The following is a 24,761-nucleotide window of genomic DNA, read 5'->3' as shown; positions in this document are numbered from 1 at the left end:
TACACTAGGAAAGCTGTTTCTAATGCACTTTATTAACACTGCTGCTAAAACATTGTGTTTAAAATAAATGAATACAAGTTGAAAACAAGACCAAAGGAAAAAAAAAATTATTTCTTTGCTCTGGATCAATTTTTTGTGTTTTTTGGCTTAAAACATCTTTTATGTTTTTTTGAAAAAGCCATGCCAATATGACTGGGGAACTGTTGAGCAACGCACAAAGAAATATGTACCAGAGCAGATCTATCAACACTACAACAGTATGGAAGAACATGAACTACCTGTTGCAAAATGGGAAACCTGGTAATACAAGAAATACAAGAAATGTGGTGAGTTTGCAAGGAAAAGGAATTGAATTGATATGATTGTATCATTGTATCATTGAATGATACAAGAGAAGGGAAGATTGATATAATGATAAAGTATTAGGATAGCACTGGTAAAAAAACATGTAAAGAGTGGGATCTGGAATTTTTTGGGAGGAAGAAGGCAAGAGATCCTTTGCAGACAGAACAGACAGAACTGAGAAATTCCTGGGGAGTCCTTGATCAGATGGGTTTTGACCCACTGGTGTGATTTCTTTCTGAGAGATGAGTGATATCACACACTACGCTGCAGTGGATGGCTTCAGTTCCTCAGGTATGGCCAGGGCAGAACATGACAAAACACGAGGTGACAAGCTGGGCCCAAGGCCATCTCAGCAACCTCAAGCTGGGTCCAAGGCCAATCTCAGTTAATGCCTCAAAAAATGCAGAAGACAGTGCTCAGAGCAGCCTAAAAGCACTCATGTATCTCAGGAGAGGACCTCTCCAGTTTCATGATGCTCTTGGGCTCAAGGCTGATGTAAGGAGCGGGGGTCCAGGAGAGGTCAAGTCATGGCAATTAAATTCTATTGGATGCCCACAAGGCCCTCACACAAATAGAGTAAGACTTAATTGCTCTTGACTTAGCTTTCTCAGCAATAGGTTCTTTTCATGAGTTCTTTTTGTTAGAGCCCAAATAAGATTTTTGTTCATGAAGGACTAAGGTGTTGTTCACTAACAAAACTAAAAAGCCACCTCTCCAAGGTCCAGACCTTGCTAAAAAGCATGGCATTATATTTTATCCAACTTTAGATTTTGATCTTAGGTGCTGAATATCTGAATTTTGGGTTGTTTTATGGTTCTATCAGTCCAAGGGAGAAGTGAAATCTGCATCTGACAGTGGTATCAGATTTTCCCTTTAACCATCAGCCTTACTGATGCCTTTCATCAGCATGGATCCCAAGCCATGGCTTGCAGGACCTGCACTGGGCTCAGAGCAGGCGTAGGAAGAATCTCATGCCATCAGCATGAAAGCATCACTTAGGCCAGCAATGCAGCTTACTCGCGCAGCTCCCACAAGGACTCACTGTCCACAAGAGTCTTCTTGGTCTAAACCCTTCCCATGGCAATTCCAAGTGCTTTCACAGCCTGGATGAAAGGTAGGCGGTACAATGTACAGAGATCTTGTGAGACCCCACCTGGAGTTCAGTATCCAGCACTGGGGTCCCTGATATAAGAAGGATATTGACATGTTGAAGCAGGTCCAGAGGAGGGATACAAAGATTATCACAGAACTGGAACACCTTTCCTATGAAAACAGGCTGAGTGAGTTGGGGTTGTTCAGTTTGGAGAAGGTTGCTCAGCTCCAGAGAGACCTTGAAACAGCCTTCCAGTACCCAAAGGGGGCTACAAGAGAGCTGGAGATGGACTTTTTATAAGGGCATGTGGTGATAGGACAAGAAGCAATGGCTTCAAACTGAAAGAGGGCAGGTTTAGATTAGATATTAGATATTAGGAATAAATTCAAGGGTGGTGAGGCACTGACATGGGTTGTCCAGAGAAGTTGTGGATACCCCATCCCTGGAAGTGTTCAAGGCCAGGCTGGATGGGGCTTTGAGCAACCCTCTCTAGTGGAAGGTGTTCCTGCTCACATACAGATGATCTTAAAGATCCCTTCCAATCCAAACCATAGTATCAATGCTATGATTCTGTACCTTTCTCTGCTGGAAATACATCAGAAGAATAAAGAGGCTAATCCAGCCCCTCACCTAAACAAAGTCCATTTTGCTCTCCCACCAGCTTCTTTCTGACTACTCTATCCTACTAGCAGTAGCTCAGGAAAAGTGAGGGAGAGAAGATCAACTACATCTACAACTTGTTTCCCACTACAATTGCAAAAGCTGACAAAAGTAAGCCAGAGGTACTACTGAAATATCTGCCCATGCCTCTAAAACCACATTTGCACCTAGAAGCACAGTGCTGTTAGAGTGTTTATTTTGACAACTTCTAACATGTCAACTCAGCCCAAATGGAGGCAGAACCAGGTGTTTCACTGCCCCTCAGAGCACCTAAGCCTGTCCTCCATATCAACTAACCTCAACTTGCCTTTTCTTGGCTTTGCACAGGGCACTGCTGCAGAATTCATAAATAAAATAAAATATAAATAAATACAATATAAATAAATCTCTGTTGATGCCAGCACTCAGCTCTTGTATCCAGTACCAAAGAGCTGTGGCAGAGACCGGGCTGGTACCAGAAGAAAGCAAAAGATGGGAGCAAGGAAGAGGAAGAACAGAAAAAAAATGTAACATGTCATAGATATAAGATTATGCGTCCTTATCTACATATGGAAATAGCTAAATTTCAAAAATATCTTTTTGATAAGCTAACCAGAATGAAATCTTTAACTCTGTATTGCTGACACAGTCAAAAAGTATGTCTTATAAACTTTAAGGAGGATTTGCTCTAAATGCTGACAAAGAAGGATCTATTTGCACGTGTTCAACACTACTGACTTTACAAGTTGCATTTTAAAAGAATGACAGAACTTTGCAGGTGAAAGACTGGTACGTGCTGCGCTTAGAGAAAACAGGTGGGTGTGGTGGCTCTTGTGTTTTGTGTTCTGACATGCTTTGGAGATGCACAAATGCTGACTTCTAGCAGTAATTACTAGCCCAACTCACTGGCCAAAATCTTATAGCAAATGCAAAAAAAGAGCTCTTCAAAGTAGTTTGTATTGAATATTAGACTTCTCATCTCATATTTGAGAGACAATACCTCTTACGCTGCTGAATACATGTGTAATTTGTATAAATAGAAGAGTATAAATTCTCATATAGTATAGCAAAACATATAATTGTGATTAAATGGTAGTTCAGCCTAGAAGAACATTCAGAAGATTAAGTAAAATACACTAATATCATATATGAATATACACAAAAAAAAAAAAAAGATAAAATGGACACCAAATACCTCTCACATTTCTTTAGTTTTCATTCTTCCATTTATTTTCTAGCCTTATACTTACTGACTGTGTGATGAAAATAAATTGTTTACATTTTAAAGTTACACCTGTTTATTTAGTAAGGGAGTTAATACCTGGTAATTCCAGAGCCATGAAAGTAAATAATCCTTAACAGTACGGAAAGTGTGTACTGAAAGAAGTTCACATCCAAGCTCTCTCAGTTCTCACCACACATACTACAGGCAGCCATCTAGGACAGCCATTTTCCTGGCTCATGCAGAAAAACAAACACAGCCTTACACAGTGTGTAAGAAATATACCATTTATCACAGCCTCCAGCTGAGGACTTGTAACAGAAACAGAACTGGATTTTCCCCCACAAGGGGTAAGCACAAATACTTCTTTTTCTATGATCTCTCAAAACTACATCTGAAGAAGGCTGGTTTTTTGCAGAATAGCTGGACATCCACATAAATGCTTTGCACACCTGAATTCTCTACTGCTGCATCTGAGCAAATATAGTGAGCAATGCCCTTCTGCAGTGAACACATACATCCAAGTTTTTGAAAGTAGTTCCTATTTGCTTCTGATGGCCAAAAACCTTTTGTGAAAGGAAGTAATTCTGCTATATACCTGGCAACAAAAATCATAACTTCATTCAATGTTTCATATAGGCAAAAAAACAGGTTCTAAATGCAAATTGTTCAAAAGAGGTAGAAGAGAGAACATAGCAACTTTAGAATACTATTGACCCTATGGGTAATATACAACTTTATTGTATTTTTAACTAATGTCACCTGTGAACACAAATATATGAGGTACTTCAATTGAAGACAACATTTTCAATTACAATCAGAATTAAGATAATTTGGATAGACTACTCTGAAAAGTCAGACAGAGGCAATAGCCTTTAAATTACCAATTCAAATAGCTGGAAAAAGTACACAAATCTTGGTCATGCACATTTGCCTGCAGGCGGATATTTCACAGAAGGCTTATTTAGAATTTTGCAACTAGTTTAATCTCCTGGAAAAGACTAAATCTAATTTCAAACAGTGCCTACTTACATCCCTCATCCAGCTCCTCTTGAACTTAATTTTTCTTCTTCCTTCTAAAAAGAACCTGACCTCAGTGTTGCAAACTTTTTGTGACATAATATTTTCAGAAAAGCCATTCGAAATTTAACATGGCAGAGAGGGTAAAGAAATGGGTTCAAAGAGGAATTGATCCACAAAAGCCAAAAGGTTGCTTCATACAGGAAGTTATGGACACAAGTTCCCTGGCAGGGCCCACGGATAATCATTAATAAAGAGTATGGGGCCCAGCAAATGGCAAACACACAGACAATTATGGCAAGAGACTTCGCTATTTTCTTGTCCCGCTGCAGTTTTGATCTGGTCTTTGCACAGCAGGAAACAGAAAAGTCATTTTCTGGGGTTACAGAATTGTCTCTGGATGGAGATGAGCAGTCAATTCCCAAAGACTCTTTCTTTGGTCTCATGGAAGAAGAAACACTGTCCTCTGCTTCTGACGAAGGAGATGATGCTCCTGGCCTCGGCAAGCCACAGAACCTCCAGGACAGGCTGCTGCTCCTGGGAGGCTCACAGTCCTGCACGCTGCCACGCCGCTGGCACCGCTGGATGCTGTGCAAGATGTGCACGTTGAAGTAGGTCACCAAGAGCAGCGGCACAAAGAACTCCAGGGTGGATGCACACAGCAGGAAGTACCAGTTGTTGAAGAACTCGGCGTAGCACTGATCCACCGCTACCACGCTGTGTCCAGCCACGTGCTCCCAAAACAGGATGGCTGGGCAGTACAGGAGGAATGCTAAGACCCAGATGGCCACCATCTTGATGGCAGGGTTGGATGTTATTCCCTGCTGAGCTCTGTAAGATACCTGCGAGGGAAAAAAACATATTTAATGTTCAGACTTGTAGAGACCCATTTTGGGACCTAAAGAAGCAGCTGGAGACAAACTCAAGAGGTGCTTGGTAATACAGAGATGTGGCTGTGCTGATCAGCTGAAGCTCACACAAGTTTATTTCATTGATACTGACAGAGCATAGGGCTGTCTCTCTACAAAGTAATGTCATTGTGCCAGGGTCCAGGTCCAGGGCATGAAACACAATCATCCATCAGTACCTAGTAATTTGGTGTGCCTTGTTTGAGATACCTAGGTCTGAAGTGACAGAGTAATTAGCAATTTGTAGCTGTTGGGAGCTTCACTCCCACTCACTGGAAACTGCACTGCTTTATACAGCATTTTACAAACAAATAACTGTATGCATCATGGTTCTCGACAGAAAAGGTGGCACATAGACTTAACCTATAAGAAAATTACTTACTAGACAATTCATGAGTATGAAGGAATAGATACCACACCTGCACCAGAGCTGATGAAACTAAAAAAAAATCACCCATTCTCTCCCTTCTACATCCACTCCAGGGCCAGTACATATTTTCTACTATATGCTGCAGAACAGATATAGTGGCTCACATCCCTTTCACACAATGAATGTGTAATTCTGCAAGCTTAGACATCCAATCGATAATAAAAATTTGAGTTAATGTCACTAAAACTATAATACAAATGTCCATAGGTCTTAATTGCATTTGTATAGGTGCTCTGAATTTTGCAATCTATAAACGCTGAGTCTTTGGCTTTCCAGCGTAAGGTTTCTTATACACCAAAAATTTCGGTGTTTGGTTTCCAAGGTTTTTTCCTTAAATAAAATAAAATAATAAAATGTATTAAGAAGGCAGTTATAGGAAGTTAAATTAATTACTACAAATAAGACTGAAATTCTATTCCATGAAGTTATGTTGACTGTCTCATGCACACAAAAGAGCTGGAACCTTTAGTTCCCTGTGACATTCCCTGCCACCTGAGCTAACAGTGTGGCTGGTGAGAAATGCTGGCCTCCATCCTAGCATGGCCCAAGACACAAAGCTCACACCAGGTGTGTAGAATTCTCTGCAGAAAGCGAGAATATGTCTGAATTTTGGGGTTCTGGTCCAGACACAAAGAGGAGTTTATTGATGCATGTCTATAGGCAATGATTGCAGTCATTGCCTTTTGTTCCACTTTCTGCCTGTCTGCTCTTGCTCCCAGTCTTATCCAGAATCATTTTTGACCACATCTCAGGTCTAGACAACCTCCCCATTGTCCCTGATTTTACTGCCCTAGCTTCACTGTAATTTACGTTCACACCTGATTTTAGGTCCAAACCCAAATCCAGTTTACTCTGAATTTCCTCTTTCCCTGCCCCTTTTTTACCAATCTGCTGCCTTACCCTTTTTACCCTCTAGACTGCTTTTCCTCAGGCAGTAACATGACAGCAGCTTGCAGAAAAAATTGTGAGAAAACTCCTGGTTGACTGGCTCTGCAGTTAAGCATGCCCAGTGTAGAATATTCACCCCATCTGGCTGCAAAATATCTAATAATCACCACATGCCAGTATATTTTTGAGGGGTATTATCTTCATTAAATTTGGGCTTATACTCATCAACATGGCAAAGGTTGGTAAATATAACTATCCAAGGAAAAAAATCAGAGAAGCTCTAAACAAGTTACTTACAGCTTTAGTAACTGACAGGAAACGGTCATAGCTGATAAGAACAATGTTAAACACTGAAGCTGTGCAGAGGAGATAGTCCATGACCAGCCAGAGCTTGCAGATTCCTCTTCCCAAGTGCCATTTTCCTGTCAGGCTGTAAGGGATGTACAGGGGCATACAGAACACACCTGCAGAAAGCAACCAGAAAGACACCATGAGATTCATAGGGACTGCAAATTCCTGGAAGCAGAGAGACACACTGTTTTGGCATTTGAGTAAAAAAAAAAAATCAACAAATCTATTAAGGTGAATATGTAGTTTATATACACAAGTTCCTAAATTCTCATTAAATCTGATGGTGACTTTCTGTGTCTTAGATCTTAGTGTGATTTATGTATGCTGATTGTTGAGAATAAGCCAAAAGCAATTCAGCAAAGGATTTTCTGAATAAGAAAATACAAGTCTAACCAACTTAGACTCTCTAAAGGTATAAAATTAGTGCTGTAGCATATATGCGCTGTGGTTGCATTCTGATAAGTAACCTCATCATTTTATTTTCTCTATTCTTTCATTTGTGTTAGAATTTTCCCTCAAACACATCTGCAGGTGTTGCCAATGGCAGTTATTCCTGTAAAATTGGTTAGCATTTGTAAACTGAAGACAATATATTGGGCAGTCTTTGTGGTGTTCTACCAGAGATAGAGCAGACACAGCAGAATATGAAACTCTCATTTTTAAGAGTGTTTTAATGCCATGCTTCTTCTCTGAAGAATGTTATGAGAATAACTCCAGAACTATTTTGGTTTGTTAAATTTGTGTTTTGTCCAAAAGACCTTCCACTGAAGTACTTAATTAAGAAAATCATGGGGTTTTTCTATTTTTAAGCAAGCGATGTTCATTTTAACACTAATCTCATTTCAGAAGTGTGGTGCAATAGCTGATTCTACATTCCTGAAAATGCTGATCTACCAGAGACAAATAGAAAATTATATGTTGCATCAAGATCCATTTAAAACTCTCCAGATTATTCCCTTCTTGATAAGTCCATCAAGATCTTAGAAGTTACTAAACATATCCAGGGTGATGTGGTCCACTGACAACAAAACCCTGGGCAAAGAGCTGCCAGACTGCTGCCAACCAGGAAATGCTCACAGTGCTTTCCATACTGATGGCTTAATTTAACATATTCCTTAAATACAAGCAGCATCACTTGGTACTACATACTCATTTTTCATGGTTGCTGATAACAGCTACTGTTCTCATGGACTTCAATGGGATCAATGTTTGGCACCATGTCAAAAAATAATGACTGCTTTGAGCTATACATATAAATACAGAGGTAAACCCCAGGTTTTAAACATTGATATTTGAACCTATTCTTACTTTTACTAATTGGTACACACAAAAGACATGAGTCACATCCCTGTAAATATTCCAGACGTTTAATAAATTTTTTAAAAACCAACCCCACAGCAAATTCAGAAAATAAAGTATTTCCTGACCAAAATCAGAGACAAAATCTTAGATTTACAGTCTGTATAGGCAAATCTAATACTGATGGCAATCATTTCCTCCTGGCTGATTTAAGAATGCATGAGGCACCAGCCACAAAGAACGGATGCAGAAGGTAGATATTTAACTTTTTTGACTAAACTATGAGATATGAGGAGAAACAGACTTTTGCAGAAGACCTGAGCAATGAAATAGCAGCTCCAGCAAATTGTCTGCCTTAGCAGGAAAGCAAAGGCTTCATCATATGTATCGTTTTCTGTTCCATGGGGTAAGTCCCAGAATAAGACAAAACATGTCATAAATGGTATAAATGAAGGTATAAATGAAAACTTTAAAGGCTAAACTAATACACTTCACTAGACAGTACTGACAAAGGAACAGCATTTGGGGGGATGGTTTTGTCAGAAGTACAGTAGATCTGTGGCCACGATTTCCTTTCTCACGGTTCAGTGAATGCTGGTCTCTGTGACCATCCTGAAGAGAAAGCCTTTCTGTGCAGAAGTACCTCCTTGCCAGCCTCAAGGCAAGACATTTGCTGGCACATCTGCCACAGGACTGTGGTTTTGTCAGGCTCTCTGCTGCATGGGCTGCTTGCCTGGCTTCAGCCATGGAGGAGTGCTGCAAAAGGCACCATCACCTCACTTGGCATCACCAGCTAGGATCTGGATCCATGGCAGCTCCAGCAACAAACTCTCCTGGAGTTCTGCAGTGTTGCTGTGGGAAGAGGGGACCAACCAGGAATATAGATGAGGGATGCCAGCAGGGTGTCAAACTGGTATCAAACAACTCATCAGATCAATAGCCTGAGTTAAGCTGAAGCCAGTAGAAAGTCCTGGTGATAAAGTGTCTTACTGTAGTGTAATGTATTCATAAACCATTAGTACTATGTAGAGAAGTAATTCCTTTACCTGGATGTATCACACATAGCTATCAAATATAAGGTGTTCTGAAGTGTGTGATGAATACCTTATATTTGGAGAGGCAAGGGTAAATCAAAAACTGCAGCAAACAACCTCAGAAGTATCCACATATAATAGTCACTCCTTTTTTTTGAAGCAACATTAAAAGTATTTATATGAAAAAGAATGCATTTCTCATTTTAACATATTTTGAGACATATTGGTCTATTAAAACACTTCATGCAGCTTCCACCATTCCACATCCTTCCCCCAGACACACCTGGGAAATAGTTCTCTCAGAAGAAAACACACAGAAAACAAACACCAGTGCTTCTCCTCAGAGTCCTACAACACAATTGGCACATGGCTCCACAGCTCTCACTTACCCACTGCAAAGTCAGAAACAGCAAGATTCAGAAAGAAATAGTTACTCCGATGCCTGAGGTTTCTGTCCATAACAAAAGCAAGGATCACCAGCATGTTTCCAAGGATGGTCACCAGACACAGCAACACCATGAGGAAAGCCAGCAGCACCAACACACCCAGGGAGAACTCGGAGCTGGGCGACTGGGTGGGCCAAGTCTCGTTACACGTCGCAGCCGTGGGTGGAATTTCGGTGGTGCTGTTGTGCATGGTGGGTATCCAGTCAGGTCAGTCTGGGAAGGAAGTTCTCTCTGGCAAAGTTATCCGAAAGGTTGAGACAAGTCTATTAACAGGCTGGGCTGAATACTGAAATATAAAAAGAAAAGATTCACAATATAAAATTATTGAACACAAGACTTCAAGACGTGGGCTCTCTGACATTTCTTGATCTGAATTCCAATAGATATTGGATGATAGGTATTGGCCTTAGAAATGACAACTCATAATCAGTGTCCTTCCTGGACATGGATCCTTAACTACTAATGTCAAAAAAGCTTGTCTGAAGATAATTCTTTTCACAGTCAAGCAGTTTACGTATTAGCAATGTGTGAGTGGTTTTGCACATCAAATTGTGCTGAAGTTAAAACCATATCTCATTTTCACCTCCACAGCGGTGAACAGGATTAAAATTATTACAATTCTATTTCCCTTACAGTAAAACGTAAACACTTTCACACTTGCTTCTATGTCACTTTTTAAATTTTACAGTAAATAACAGAGAGATATTTCTTAGTGTTGCTGGTTACAGAGCATTTGTAATACAGTTCCATGCAGCAGAAGCATCACCAATACCTCTTCAGCTCACTCTAACCAGAAATTCTGGGCAGAACAAACCAAATACTTGGACTTCAGAGGTCTTTATGGTGTGGGCCATCTAATCCTGCCCTGACAAGGAATCCTAGATAAGCTTTTACTCCATGAATTACCAAACCTTTAGCTCTTTTCAGGTGTGAGAAAAGATATCTCTTCCTCAGCCCAACTCCATTTATTTTGATGGGAGTGCACAGAATTTGGTAGGCCATGGCTGTGGCTGACACTCACTGACTCTGCAGCACCATGGCACACCAAGTGACCAGCATTTCAAACTGCAACCATAATGCCAGGTACAGGGAAGATGTAAGGCAAAAAACAAGGAAAGAGAGGGTGGGCAAGATGTGGGAAGGAAAGATGCAGTGCTCTGCTACCATATTGAGGAACAAAGGGAATTATGTTGTAAAGAGTCATTAAAGCAAAAGATGTAAGGATGACAGAAACAGAAGAGACCTCAGGAATGGCAAAACGTGGCAATGAGACACGGCTGCCTTAGATGTGTGTGCACAGCTGCAGCCTGGGAAGCATAGAGGAAGGACTGGAGTGCAGTCACCAAGCCACACTTGCCATGGGTGACATTAGGGTGAGAGCACATTGCAGAGCTCAGGGTGAGGGAGGTGATTAAGGCTCTTTAAGCAATTCAAGGAAGCTTCTGGACCACAGAACCTGCTTCTTATGTAGGACTTTAGCATTCATGGCATCTGCTGGAAGTGCAACACATCAGGTGGTAGCAGTGAACAAGGTTCCTGGAGGCTGTCAGGGGGAACTTTCAGATACAAGTCCTGCCTGGGCTAATGGGGGTGATGCACAGCTGAATCACCTGTTCAGTGGTAAAGAGGAGCTGTGTGGGAATGTGCTATCAGTGCCAGACACGGATGTAGTGATGATGAGGTAGTGGAACTCAGGATCTTAAAGGGGATGAGGAAGGACAGTAGCAGTGGAGGCCATGGGCTTCAGGTGAGCAGACTTCTGTTTAGGAATTAGTAGTGGGAATCCCATAGGAGACAAATCCAAAAGACAAGGAGCTCCAGGAAGCTGACGGCCTCTAAGGACAGCAATCTCCATGCACAAGAATAGTCCGTCCCTGCTGTCAAGAAAACAAGCAGATGCATCATGACAGTGGCTAACCTTGGAGACCACAATGCAAAAAGGGAACACGAAGGTGTTTGAAGGAGGGACAGAACACAAAGGAGATATTTAGAAATGTTGCCTGGCAACATAAGAATGATGTTAGGAAAACAAAAACTCACCTATAGCTGATGTTTGTAAAGGACATCAAGGACAACATGAAGAACTTCAGCCACTCCATTAACAGCAAAATGGTAAAAAAAAAAAAAAAGTATATATATATATATATATATATATATATATGGGTAGTATGCTGGAGGGGATCAATAATCCAGTGACATCAGGTGCAGATAAGGCTGAGGTAACCAGTGCTTTCTTAGCTTCATGCCTCATTAACTAGGTCTCCCTTTCATCCGTGCTTAGTGAATGAGTTCAAGGATGAGAACTGTCAAGAGCAGGTGAGAATAAAGCAGGATTACTTGAGGGGACTTGACCCATAAAAGTCCATTGAACCCACTGTGCTATCAAGAGAACCAGCTACCACCTTTGCAAGGCCACTTTCTATCCTCTTAGAATGGTCGTGGAGACCATCTCCAAAGGGAGATTCCCAACAATTGAAGAAAGGCAAATGTTGCAATGATCTTCAAATGCTGCTACAAGGGAAAAAAGGACAGATTGTCTTTAGTCCTTGGGAGAATAATGGAGTGAGGCCCCTTGGAAGGTGTTTCTGAGGACCTGGGGGAGGACAAGGTGGCTGGGAACAGTCAGCATGGATTTACCAATGCTAAATCATGTCTGAGCAACTTGGTTGTCTTCTTTAATAAAATTACTGGATTAGTGGACAAGGGGAATGTAGTCATTTGCTTTTATTATTAGGGAATAAATCAAATGTTGAAGTTTTAATCATAGTTCTGTGTGGCACTTGGGGAAAACTGTGGTATTTACTTTGGAAAATAAAGCACATGGATGTTAGGAGAATCATTAGGGTTAAATATTTGTTTCAGAAATAAACAAAAAAAAGATAACACAATTTCTTCCAACATGTACTTTTATTTCTTGAGTGGTTTGTTGGTTTTTTTTTAAATCTGAGAGGGTCAGATTAGAAAAAAACTGGTGTGGTTTGAGTTGAAGCCCACAAAGTCATATAGCTGCTGTCACCATGTATTTAGAAGGCCTACTGAACATCAGCAAAGACAGAAGAAAATTCAAGGACATGAAATAGTGAAATGGATGAGTGACTGGTTAGAGAGACCTGGGTTAGAAAAGCCTTTGTCAAAAAACATCAATTTGAGTCGGGGCATAAAACAAATGCTGAATAAGTATCTTACCATAACCCTGAAAAATGTCTGATTTGTAATTTACAAGGGAGAATATTTATGATGCCACCCTGACCAAGACAGCTTGAAAGCTGTGGGCACAGCAACCTAGTGCTTGACTTACACTGGGAGCACTAAGCAAAATTTTCAACAACAAATTCATCTAGTACACAGGAGTGATGTGAGAAAACAGTTTGAACAGTGTGTGGGTAAAATAGACTCTAAAAAAATTATCTCTAGTAGCTTCAGCATGCTATGTTGTTTCAAATTTGCTGCAGATTGTGCTGCCTGGCAAGTTCCCTGACTAACTAGTTTTTCAGCACTGCAAAATGTGGACTCAGTTCATCTAGTCAATAATTTTTAGGTTATTTTTCCAAAATGAACAATACATTCTTTAAGCACAAAATGCAAACTGAATTTTTATACTGAAAGTATAGGGATAGAAAAACAGACAAATACATTTCTATCTTGGGCCTATCTTCAGTTTCTCTATTTAAGAGATGTTTAGTACACCAGCTATTCTATAAATGTTTTAACACCCTGTGTGTGTTTAGATTTTTTTAAGCTTCACAGAAAAACAAACCCCAAACAAAATCTATGCCAGCACCACAACTCATGACAGCAAAAACAGCTGTGCTGAATCAATGACCTCCTCCTGAAGCTGCATCTCTCTTTGCAATTAGGCTCACAATCCCTAACAGTACCCACGTGAGGCGAGGAAGCATAGCGAGAATGAATGGTGAAAGATAATCTTCCAGAAGTGTTAAAACTGGCAAGAGAAGTCTTCAGTTCCAGACCTCTGAACAGAAAGACATTCTAGCTCTTCAAAGCCATCAACTTTTGTGCTATAATTAGGATGCTTCTATGCATCTGAATTGTGTTTGCAAAGGAGTACTCTGTTATGGCAACACTTCTACAGCTAATTTCAAATTAGATTAAAAACTATTTAAATTGACTACTGTGCTTCATTGTTCTGTGCATCAGATTTTTCTTTCCATATTTCATACATTATTATATTTCTAAACAAAGAGGAATAAAATTACACAAAAGGAGAGAAAAAAATGTAGCCAGTGACTCTCACTTACCCATCCATGAAAGCCTTCTGGGTGAGTTGCAACACTCAACACATGGTAAGAAAGTTTGGCACATGGAATGGGGTGTAATCAAGCTCCATTGCTTCCTCCAAGACATCTACTCACTCCTTTCAGCACTGGACGTTCAACTGCTTTGTTTCTTAAGAGCTGCTTAAGACATCTCTGTATCAGCTTCCAGACCTCTGAAAACCTCATTCTCAAGCAGTGAATATGGCCCTTGCTCCCTAATTGAAAAAATCGAGTTTGATATTTGTTCTGTGGCAGAGAAAATCCATATAATGTCACAGTAACAGGACACAAAGCACCGATCTAGTATAAAAATCACTCTGTCAGATCAAATTTGTTCCAGTCATTTTGATGGAATATCTTTGCACTTGCAAAGCTTTACACCAGAGAGGCTATTGTCTATTCTCGCACAGCCAGCCAAAATTATAAATCCAGCATGAACTTAGCATTGCTTGCTCTGCTAATTCAACAGGAATGTGATCACGTGCCCCAGCCTGGCCTATCTTTTAGGCAATAACATAGTGCACAGATCTGGCACTAAATATCATTTAGGCATGACCAAAGAGGCAGCCACTGTCAGGTGAAAAAACAGTATGGGTGAAAAGACTAACAACCATTTATGTCTGACACTTTTGATAACCATCTCAAAAGTCTCATAGCATGGAAAATTTCATTCTCTGAAAATCATTCAGAATTACTAACTTTCATGTGCTTTGTCCTGCAATGCCAGGTATGAGCTATATTAAAACTTGAAAAGGACAGATATGGCAGGTTAGGCAGTCCATCCACTTGCATATTGCTCACTGTGGGGATTATAAAAAGGAGAGGGCAAGCTCCTGTCTTCATAATAGTTTATGAAATGAAAATATACTGCTTCTGTGAATATTTTTACAATCTTTTAAAAATGTAGCAGTATTGCTTCTTCACTGATAACTTTAGATTCATAAATATAACATAAATTTTAATTCAACACATACATGAGCAGGTATCTCCCTCCAGTGACTCTCTATGGAGATAGAAGAGCAGTGCCAGCTGTATATATTAAACAAAGAAAAGAAAAAAAAGAGAAAGAAAAAAATATTCCTCACACTCACAAACCAAGAGGACATGTAGCAAAGCTTATTGCTCTTTTCATTGCAGTACACGGTAAATAATCTAGCATCATATCAGCAAAACCAAAAATGAGATCCAGAAAATTAGCAATATCAGGGCAACTACATAACTCTGCTGCACTCTTAAACAATGTTATTAGTAAACAAAGAGGTTTTTCTCTATTCATGCCGACGATATGTATGAAAAGGTATCACTAAATAAGAGAGGAACCTTATCTGTAAGACATTTCTTTTACCTCTCTAAACAGAAGGTGTGCTACCAGATCTCAATGTTGAAAACTTTTTGGGACATAATATCTTCAAAAAAGCCATTCGAAACCTCATATGACAGAGAGGATAAAGAAATGGGTTCAAAGAGGAATTGATCCACAAAAGCCAAAAGGTTGCTTCATAGAGGGAGTTATGGATGCACTTTCCTTGGCAGGCCCCACGGATAACCATTAATAAAGAATATGGGGCCCAGCAAATGGCAAACACACAGACAATTATGGCAAGAGACTTCGCTATTTTCTTGTCCCGCTGCAGTTTTGATCCAGACCCTGAAGAGAAAGAAGCAGAAAAGTTCCTTTTGAGAGCCGTAGAACTGGATTCTCTTCGAGATGGACCATTAGCCACCACTGCCGGTCTCCATGACCTCGTTAGTGATGAAACACTGTCCTCTGCTTCTGACGAAGGAGATGATGCTCCTGGCCTCGGCAAGCCACAGAACCTCCAGGACAGGCTGCTGCTCCTGGGAGGCTCACAGTCCTGCATGCTGCCACGCCGCTGGCGCCGCTGGATGCTGTGCAAGATGTGCACGTTGAAGTAGGTCACCAAGAGCAGCGGCACAAAGAACTCCAGGGTGGATGCACACAGCAGGAAGTACCAGTTGTTGAAGAACTCGGCGTAGCACTGATCCACCGCTACCACGCTGTGTCCGGCCACGTGCTCCCAAAACAGGATGGCTGGGCAGTACAGGAGGAATGCTAAGACCCAGATGGCCACCATCTTGATGGCAGAGCTGGACATTATTCCCTGCTGGGCTCTGTAAGATACCTGCAAGGGAAAAAGGACATGTCACATATTCAGACAACATTTTGGGGAAAATTATGTCAAAAAACCATACATAATCAAGCCAAATACAGTATTTGTTCTGTATTTCTACAGACACTTAGAACGTCTTCACTATGTAAGGTTCTAAAAAACTGCTAGTCTTGTTCTCCTTACATTGCAGCTCTGTGATTTATGTTAATATTGGACATAGGAGAGGAGCAGAAATTATGATGGCTAAATTATCACTTGGCTTCCAGGTATGAAAGGACACAGCTTATTTCCACCATACAGTAAAGTAGCAATAGGGAATTGGTAAGAAATAGGTTTGTGATTCATCAGCCCAGACTCAGCAGAGAGTGAAAGCAACTGTGGGAGTTCCTACATGCCCAGCAAAAGTAGAAACCTTCTATACTAGACAGGTTGCCATGTGAGACTACAAACACCAGACAATATCATTTTTCATACTGTTTCCTCTTGCCATAGCAGAAAAATCTAACCCAGACACGGACTGTAACACCCCCTGCCTCATTGACTCACTCTATTTTAATGTTAGCCTTACCTTGCAAACAGTTCATTCCACTACTGAATATCTTGATGTTTTTATGTCTACCCAGACAGCATATTAAGAATTAAAATAAAATCATCCAGGGTTAGGAAATACAAGAGCTAAGCCCACCCTGTAGTAGCCCAGCCATACTCTTGGTCCCCTACATCTTTCAAAGCACAAGATAAATTAATGAAGAGTTGGACAATTTTATTTCCTCTATACTATTCAACATTTGGCATCTCAGGCTTTCCTCAAAACTGCTGCCTTCCTCATCAGCTTCCTATACTGTTCATTAGCAGAGCACCTGCATGGTACACAAGTGATAATGAATGGCACCTTCACAGCCACGCAGCACACAAAGGGAATTGTCCCTATTTCACCAGCAAGTATCAGAGCAGTAGTTCAGGGATATGCACATTGGTTTGGATTCACTGTTTTAAATCTGAATCTGTTCTGAATCTGAAGATTCAGACTCCTCTATGTCTTAAAGCATCACATTAGCTCATTGCACAGCTCCAGATGTGCAGTAATGAATTTGCCACCTGTGCAAGATGAGCAGCTCAATTTAGAGGCAGAAAACTGGAAGCTGGGCACAGCTTCACAAATTGTTATGTCTGGAGTGACTAGCACCTGGACACAGGCTAGCTTTGCAGCAGAGGCAGAGGTGGATCCCAAGTCTCTGAGGAAGCACAGTTAACAGCCCTGTTACACATTCATAGACTCACTCCATCCTATTGCCCTAAAGAAGAAAACCAGAATGTGATCATGTAAATGAAGACCATCAGCAATGGCACAAGATCATGGATCTCAGCTAGGTTACAGAGGCCCTTTTAATTTACATAATTCTTAATCTGAGATCTGCAGCTTCATTAATGTCTTAAACACAGGGATTCTTATACTTTACTCTTCAGCTTAAAAAAAAAATCAAAAAATCCAAAACCAAAACACTAGCAAAAAACAACTGTAAAAACCACACCACTAGGAAAGAAAATAGAAAGTGATTAGGCATTGTATCAGCACCTCCCAAATGAGAATCTCCCAGTCTAATATTAAAGATGTCATTCAAGCAAGCAGGCTCATCAGCCTGAAGAAGAGAAGGCTTTGGGGTGACCTGACTGCCTTTGGGGTGACAGGATCCAAAGGGCAAGCAGAGATAGGACAAGGGGCAATGGCTTTAGACTGAAAGAGAGTAGGTTTATATCAGATGTTAGAAAGAAATTCTTTACTGTGAGAGGATGGTGAAGCACTGAAACAGGTTGACCAGAGACGTTGTGGATGCCTGACCCCTAGAAGTGTTCAAGGCCAGGTTGGATGGGGCTCTGAGCAACCTGGTCTAGTGGAAGGTGTCCTTGCCCATGGCAGGGGGTTGGAACCAGACAATCTTTAAGGTCTCTTCCAAACCATTCTCAGATTCTAGGATTGAACACCAAGCAGAGCTTAGAAATGATGAATGATAATACTTCTTACTTGATTCCTTGGATATCTTCTGAAACAGAAGAATCACAACACTCAAGAAACATCTCTTACCTCTCCACACATTTTGATTCATTCCTCTTTTTGCTTCAAGAGATCAGTTTCCATGCAAATGCTCATTGTCAGCACATGTCAGTCACCCCCTGCAGTAATTCATATCCTCATCTGATCTTCACTCAGTCCATCTCACTGTCTCTCCAAATGCTCTTCCTACCTAATTTATCCAAGTCTAAGCACATCCTTGACTCAACCTAGTTTTCATCACCACCAACTCTTCTAAAGGCCAAAGCCCAAGTTTTCCACATGCCTGCTGTTTCTTTCCCACCTGCACCTTCCCATCTCCTGTGTAGAGTAATTAAATAACTTCTGGTGCAGGTGGCACGAGGGTAACATTGAAATCACAGGCAAGGCAATCTCCTAAATCCTAATGCAACATTGAAGCATCATAATTTCTCTATTAAAGAATGGTACCCATAACAAAACACCATTCAGCTTAAAGTGTTAACTGTGAAACATTCTGAGTTTTATAGAAATCCCAACATATATAAAGCAATAAATAGAAATGTTAGCCTTACAGCTTTTGTAACTGACAGGAAACGGTCGTAGCTGATAAGGACGATGTTAAACACTGAAGCTGTGCACACGAGATAGTCCATGACCAGCCAGAGCTTGCACAGGCTCCTTCCCAAGTGCCATGTCCCTGTCAGGGCATAAGGGATGTACAACGGCATACAGAACACACCTGTGGAAAGAAACCAAATGCACATACATCAGTCAGCACTGCACTGCATGAGAGCAAAGGAGTATTTCTGCATAAAAGATTGAACAAAACTGGCTGGAATTGCCACATAGATGGCTTTGTATTATCCTGCAACCAAAGAACCTTTACTACAAACTAGGTACTAGTAACGTTCTTATAATTAATACCTCTCTGAAAGGTGTATCATGTTTATTATGTATCATTGTTACCTCTCCACTTGCTAAAAGAAGGAGCAGTTGACTGCTCTACCTACTGAAATAAACATTCTTCTGTTTTATCTGCTGAAATTAAAACAGCAGATTAAAAAAAAAAAAAAATCTTTTCCCCAATATAATCCAGTGTTTTCTACAACAAATTATCCAATTGCCATGCTTCCATACTCTTAGATGCATACGTGTCAGAAAACGTTCCAGAAGTTAACTCCTTACAGAAATAAGAGTTTCAGACTAATTTTAAAAACTATATGATCAAAAGGCTGACAAGAACAGCACAGTTAATTAAATGCACCCAGCCTAACCTTTCTCCTTATCTTAAGTCTTGATAATAACCACTTTTCAGGGGCAAGCTGATAGGATATTATCTATGGGAACTCATCAGACTGTGGGAACACATGAGTGACCCACTCACACCCATTGCTACCTAAATTTAGGCTGCTAAATCCAAATGTTGTGAAAGCACCAATATTACCTCATTTTAATGGATTTGGAGGTGATCACCCAACATAGAATCACACCACAGCCTTGGCATGTTTTAGAGCAAAACATTATAGATTTTAACACTCATATCAGGAAAAAACTTTGGTTTCAACTTCAGATTTACTACCTAATAGTGTGAACTCCTGTAACAGAGTATCTTGAGAGTTTCCATTTCCATAAAAATCTTACAATTCCTGTTGTTCTCCTTGTACTAAGAATCAAGAGATCTCTATTCAAACCCAGCTATAGGTACTGAAGCACACAGACGAAGCAAAAATTGCTGAATGTCACAAGCATCTAGATTAGATATGTTAAAAGAATAAGCAAATGATTCTGAAAGCTTTTAGCAATTTAGATCAAGAAGACAGTAAGGATAATTTAGGCATATCCTGAATCTAAATTATATAGCTACAAAAATACAAATCAGTTTGACTCTAAAGTCAAACTAAGACAAAGGCAAAGCTTTTAACAGAATTTATAATTAAAAACTAGACATTCAGTTAAACATAATATCACAAAAAAATATGGAAAGTAGGTAATACCAAGTAAGCAGTACTTCCTTCTTTGGCAGAGAACATTATTTACTTTGTATTTCTCAGCTAGATGCTGGTGTTTGTTCAGTATGATGCTAGATGGTGAGTCAGATAAGAGAACACCAGTTTGTCCACTGGTTTTATGCTCACTGCTCTGTTTTTTTCCAGTGCACTGTAACTGGAGAGCAGGCAGCAAGAGCTCTGCAGCACACCAAGGGAGAAATAAGCTGGAAGAAGACATCAAGCATATGCAGGGAGGTATCAAAACATTATACAAGGAGATATGGACATCACAAGGATAGGACTATTAGAAGCTGCATCCCTGAAAGAACTTCTGGCACTGGCAAAAAAAAAATTAAGACAAGTTTATTCTCTCCTTTCAGTTTACTTCTTAAATGGATACTTAAAAAAAAATTGTTGTGATATGCAAGTCAGAATGCAGATTTGGTTAAACAGCCAAAACTATTCTGAACCATCCTTCTACCCACTCAATAATTTAACCAAGGCTTTTAGCCAAGACATGCAACACTTCACAGAATATTGCAATACTCCAGTCTCCAACTGAACATCACACTCCTGTTTTAATTGTACTTTTTCTCAGTACAAGTTTCAAAACTAAATGTGTCCCTATGTATAAATATACATGTAGCATCAAATTTCTTAGAAATTGTTTTATTTGTAATTTTTTATTTGCCTATACAAACACATATTCCTAAGGTATTACTCTATATAGAGCATATACAGGAAAAATTATTAAAAATAGCATTCGTCTCTATTTAGTCACAAACCTGAGGTGATGATCTGTGTTGTGTGATAGTAGACTGAAATAGAAGATATTGACCATGTACACAAGAGCTGTCAGACAATATAGGCTGTATTTGATTAGACTATCTAAATTTTAGCCAAAACTCTTCACAAACAGCTCCCACTCTTTTTTAGTCCATAAAATTCCCACATCAGTATTTTATCTTGATACATTAAACATTACCTGCTTACCTAACAAAGCAATCTTTATTTTCTGAAAAATAATAGGCTGCTAAAACACTTCATGCAGCTTCCACCATTCCCCATCCTTCCCCCAGACACACCTGGGAAATAGTTCTCTCAGAAGAAAACACACAGAAAACAAACACCAGTGCTTCTCCTCAGAGTCCTACAACACAATTGGCACATGGCTCCACAGCTCTCACTTACCCACTGCAAAGTCAGAAACAGCAAGATTCAGAAAGAAATAGTTACTCCGATGCCTGAGGTTTCTGTCCATAACAAAAGCAAGGATCACCAGCATGTTTCCAAGGATGGTCACCAGACACAGCAACACCATGAGGAAAGCCAGCAGCACCAACACACCCAGGGAGAACTCGGAGCTGGGTGACTGGGTGGGCCAAGTCTCGTTACACGTCGCAGCTGCATGCGGAATTTCGGTGGTGCTGTTGTGCATGGTGGGTATCCAGGTCAGGTCAGTCTGGGAAGGAAGTTCTCTCTGGCAAAGTTATCCAAAGGCTGAGATTCATAAGGATTTAAAATAGGATGGGTCAAAAATCCAATAAGCATCCAAAAAAAATTTTCTCTGGAGGGAAAAAAATAAAAGGCTTTTGATACTAGATAAATCTAGTTTTCTTAAGCTTCTCTTAAAGCAGAACTCTAGCAGAGTTCTGGTTAAGAAATATACAGTTTTTTCAAGCTCGTATTTTAAAATGCAAGTTCTTCTTTAAGCAACATGATCCTTATCTGTGGAGGTCAGGAGGGTTGATTTGAGGTTCCCTCTTGCTTCCCTCCCTCCCTTCCTGATGTGTTTTACTTGCTAGCAAACCATATACAACTATATATGACTTTTCTAATTTTTTTTTTCTTCATCCTATGTACATATCCTAATGAGAATTTAAGCTACTTTTTAATTTCATCCTTGTTTATCTGACATTGTTACAATTCAGCAAGACGTTGGTCCCTCTGTATTTATACTTTTTGCTGAGAAAAGTCAGAGTCGACTTTATTGTTGCTGTTCTCCTTTTTGCACACTCCGGGGCTGAAAACTGATACGATGTAAATAAGTATACATACAGTTACTTACCAGAGCAGTTAACCTGTAATGGTCCAGCCCTGAGATTAGTTCAAAACTCTCACTGAAATCAGTTTCAAAAATCTTAGCAGCAGCTTCAGCAACACATCACCAGCTGCTGTTTCCCCAGAACCCAGGAACTAAATACAGACTCCCTGAATGAGAATGAGAGCTTGGCAATTAACTTTAACAGGATGAGGCTTTTTGTTCCACACTGGTGCGAAAAATCATGCGTCTTTCACAAATGCTTATATTTTGTATGAGTAATGAAGCCACTTGCAGAGAGCTGTGAGTATTCTACAGTTGTAAAAATTCAATCATTTCAATCATGGGTTCTAAAAACACTTTGGTGTCTAATTTTAAATACTTAAATTTGAAAAACGTCGTGTCTTCACCTCTGTTGTGGGAGCAAATTCATTAGCATTTGCAAAGTGCTTTTACTGAATGTTTGAATGGCAGTAGTACAAAAATGCAAAACTTTATTATCCATGCAAATATCTTCACAGCATGTATGTCTATCACTGTTTAGCTTTATTTCGTGTCCAGGTACTGCAGAAAACACACTGTGGCACAATTACTAAATAATACCCGAAGCCATTCTTCTGCTAGCCATGCTGAAGCCTCAAAACAAAATTCAGCAGTTTCACTGTTGTTCATGAGAGCCCACTGACCTTGCCACACGGCTTAAATCTCAGAGTGTTTCCAGGAGTATACAGCTGCCTAATTGTATTTCCTCTCCCTCCCTCAAAATTTGTTTTTGGATCTTAGATCTAACTTGATTTCTTGAAATCTTAAATATCCAACACTTCCAAACCATGCTTGGAAAGCCTGTGTGTTGCAAGGCATCTACACATATGAAGTTTGATAGGAGATCCACTTCATGAGCTTTCAGCAGAATTTTTCTCTGTGTGTGGCTTTGACAAGGATTAAATCAGTCTAGAACGTGTCTAGGTAGAAAAATATTGAAGCAGCTACCAAACTGTAAGAATCTGTGTCTGCTTCCATTTTTTACTGAAATAGACATGCTAGGCAATAAACACATAGCAAAGATGAATACAGCAAAAGGATCCACAAATTAATGTCCCATCTTCATCTTCCTTTTTTCCCCCACATTAAACACATACTAAACAGTAGAACCACCACCCTGAATTACCTGCAATATGAAAAAATTACTAACAGTCCAGAATTGGTATGCTGCTGTAAGAAACACAATTATCTTCACTTTTAAAAGTTAAGATTTTAAGAACGTGACTTTTCATATTTGAGCATGGAAGATTTCCAGAGGCATGCAGGACATTTAGAGGAAATGACTGACAGTGAAACCACCAAGCAGTTCTTCAGAAAATACTCAGCTAATGAAGTACCCCAATCAGAGAGCAGATATCTTAGTCTGCTCATTTAGGTTTGAGACACAAAGAAAAAAAAATTCAGATACTACCTTGTAGGAAACTCTAGTGCTGTAATGGCTAATCTGTGTTCAGCTGTACTCCTGATGCATTTTCAGAATAACAAAACAAAACCAGGAAAGTAAAAAGGTATTAAAACAGAGTGGCCAAAAAGATAAAAGCCACTATCCACCCTTTCCTGGTAATGTTATGTTTTTTTGTTGACATATTTTTATGACAGGCAATTGTACTTTGGGTATAAATTAATTTGCCAGGTAATAAAATTTGTAACTCTTTCACAAGTGAGCAGGATGTCTTAAAAACCTTACAGTATTTGATAACAAAAATGGTTAAAACTGCTGCTTCAGTTTAAATTAAAAATAATGTCCCAGAATAATTTTTAAAGTTAAGAGTTGTTGTCAGACATTTTTGTAATTTATTTCTCATGTTGTATCTACTTCCTAGAATAAAGGAAGTTTAAACTTAGGAAATGCTTGCAAACAAAAATAGGAAGGGACTGTAACTTCTCTAACCAAAAATGTCCACAAGACAGTTAGACAGTACTTCATTCTCTCTCTTGAAAGAAGTTGTGTGAAAATAAAAATGCATTTCCATCCTGATGGTCCATTTTCAGACATTTTAAAGGACAGGGGATTCATCTTGCTCACTGACTGTATGGTCTATTTCACTGGTTCCTTTAATTATGCAACACAAATTCTCATCTTTTCAACAGGCTTCTGGCATGCCAACCATCACAGAACAGTCCTCAAAGAACTTCCGTAGTAGTTCCATCACATTTCTTAGCTCACTGCCCACGTTCAGTCTTCCATATGTCACCAAGCAGCCCCTGTCTAGCACCTGATCAGGAGCTGCACAGGCAGCACCAGGCACTCCAAACACCACACTCAGACCCACGATTTGCTTTCACAAAAGAGTATCTAAAACTCTGTAAGTGACCTGGTGTATGAATGACTCTAGCCCCACTCTCAGTACAACAAACTACAGAATTCAATTACTAATACAAGACGTGTATTTGACTCCAGGAATGGAAAGGAAGGGAAATACATGTTTTCATTTAGTCAGCTGTTGTTTGGTGGGAAGGGGTGGAGCAATGGCTCCAGATGCTGCAGGACATTTCTGTTTCTTATACGTGTCCTCACAACAAGGAGTTCACTTGTGTAAGAAACAGAAAACAGAAAATTTGTGTCTAAGATCT

General features: G+C 39.9%; 2 protein-coding genes across 6 annotated transcripts; both read right to left on the bottom strand.

Annotated features, from left to right (window-relative positions):
* Nucleotides 1–3,086: 3,086 nt before the first annotated feature.
* Nucleotides 3,087–14,070, bottom strand: LOC135309312 (histamine H3 receptor-like). 3 transcript variants are annotated; one of them, XM_064435467.1, is made up of 4 exons: nt 13,935–14,070; nt 9,619–9,961; nt 6,843–7,009; nt 3,087–5,161 (listed from the first exon to the last, which is right to left on the bottom strand). In XM_064435467.1, exons 2-4 carry the CDS (start codon nt 9,863–9,865, stop codon nt 4,376–4,378), a joined length of 1,200 nt encoding a protein of 399 aa, XP_064291537.1. In that variant the 5' UTR covers nt 9,866–9,961; nt 13,935–14,070; the 3' UTR covers nt 3,087–4,375. The 3 variants fall into 3 exon arrangements, with proteins under 3 accessions (XP_064291537.1, XP_064291541.1, XP_064291548.1); XM_064435471.1 differs by lacking the exon at nt 13,935–14,070 and adding an exon at nt 11,716–11,737 and having other exon boundaries at nt 9,619–11,549; XM_064435478.1 differs by lacking the exon at nt 13,935–14,070 and adding an exon at nt 11,286–11,685.
* A 1,231-nt stretch (nt 14,071–15,301) lies between these two features.
* LOC135309302 (histamine H3 receptor-like) lies at nt 15,302–24,652 on the bottom strand. Of its 3 annotated transcripts, XM_064435459.1 has the most exons (4): nt 22,173–24,652; nt 21,296–21,671; nt 18,689–18,855; nt 15,302–16,096 (listed from the first exon to the last, which is right to left on the bottom strand). In XM_064435459.1, exons 2-4 carry the CDS (start codon nt 21,540–21,542, stop codon nt 15,302–15,304), a joined length of 1,209 nt encoding a protein of 402 aa, XP_064291529.1. In that variant the 5' UTR covers nt 21,543–21,671; nt 22,173–24,652. The 3 variants fall into 3 exon arrangements, with proteins under 3 accessions (XP_064291529.1, XP_064291518.1, XP_064291531.1); XM_064435448.1 differs by having other exon boundaries at nt 21,296–24,652; XM_064435461.1 differs by lacking the exons at nt 21,296–21,671; nt 22,173–24,652 and adding an exon at nt 20,111–21,288.
* Between the last annotated feature and the right edge of the window lie 109 nt (nt 24,653–24,761).

This window comes from Passer domesticus, chromosome 1 (assembly GCF_036417665.1).
Source record: "Passer domesticus isolate bPasDom1 chromosome 1, bPasDom1.hap1, whole genome shotgun sequence".
Lineage (NCBI taxonomy): Eukaryota > Metazoa > Chordata > Aves > Passeriformes > Passeridae > Passer > Passer domesticus.
Note: the sequence above shows the minus strand (reverse complement) of the source record. Positions and strands in the feature narration are given on the sequence as shown.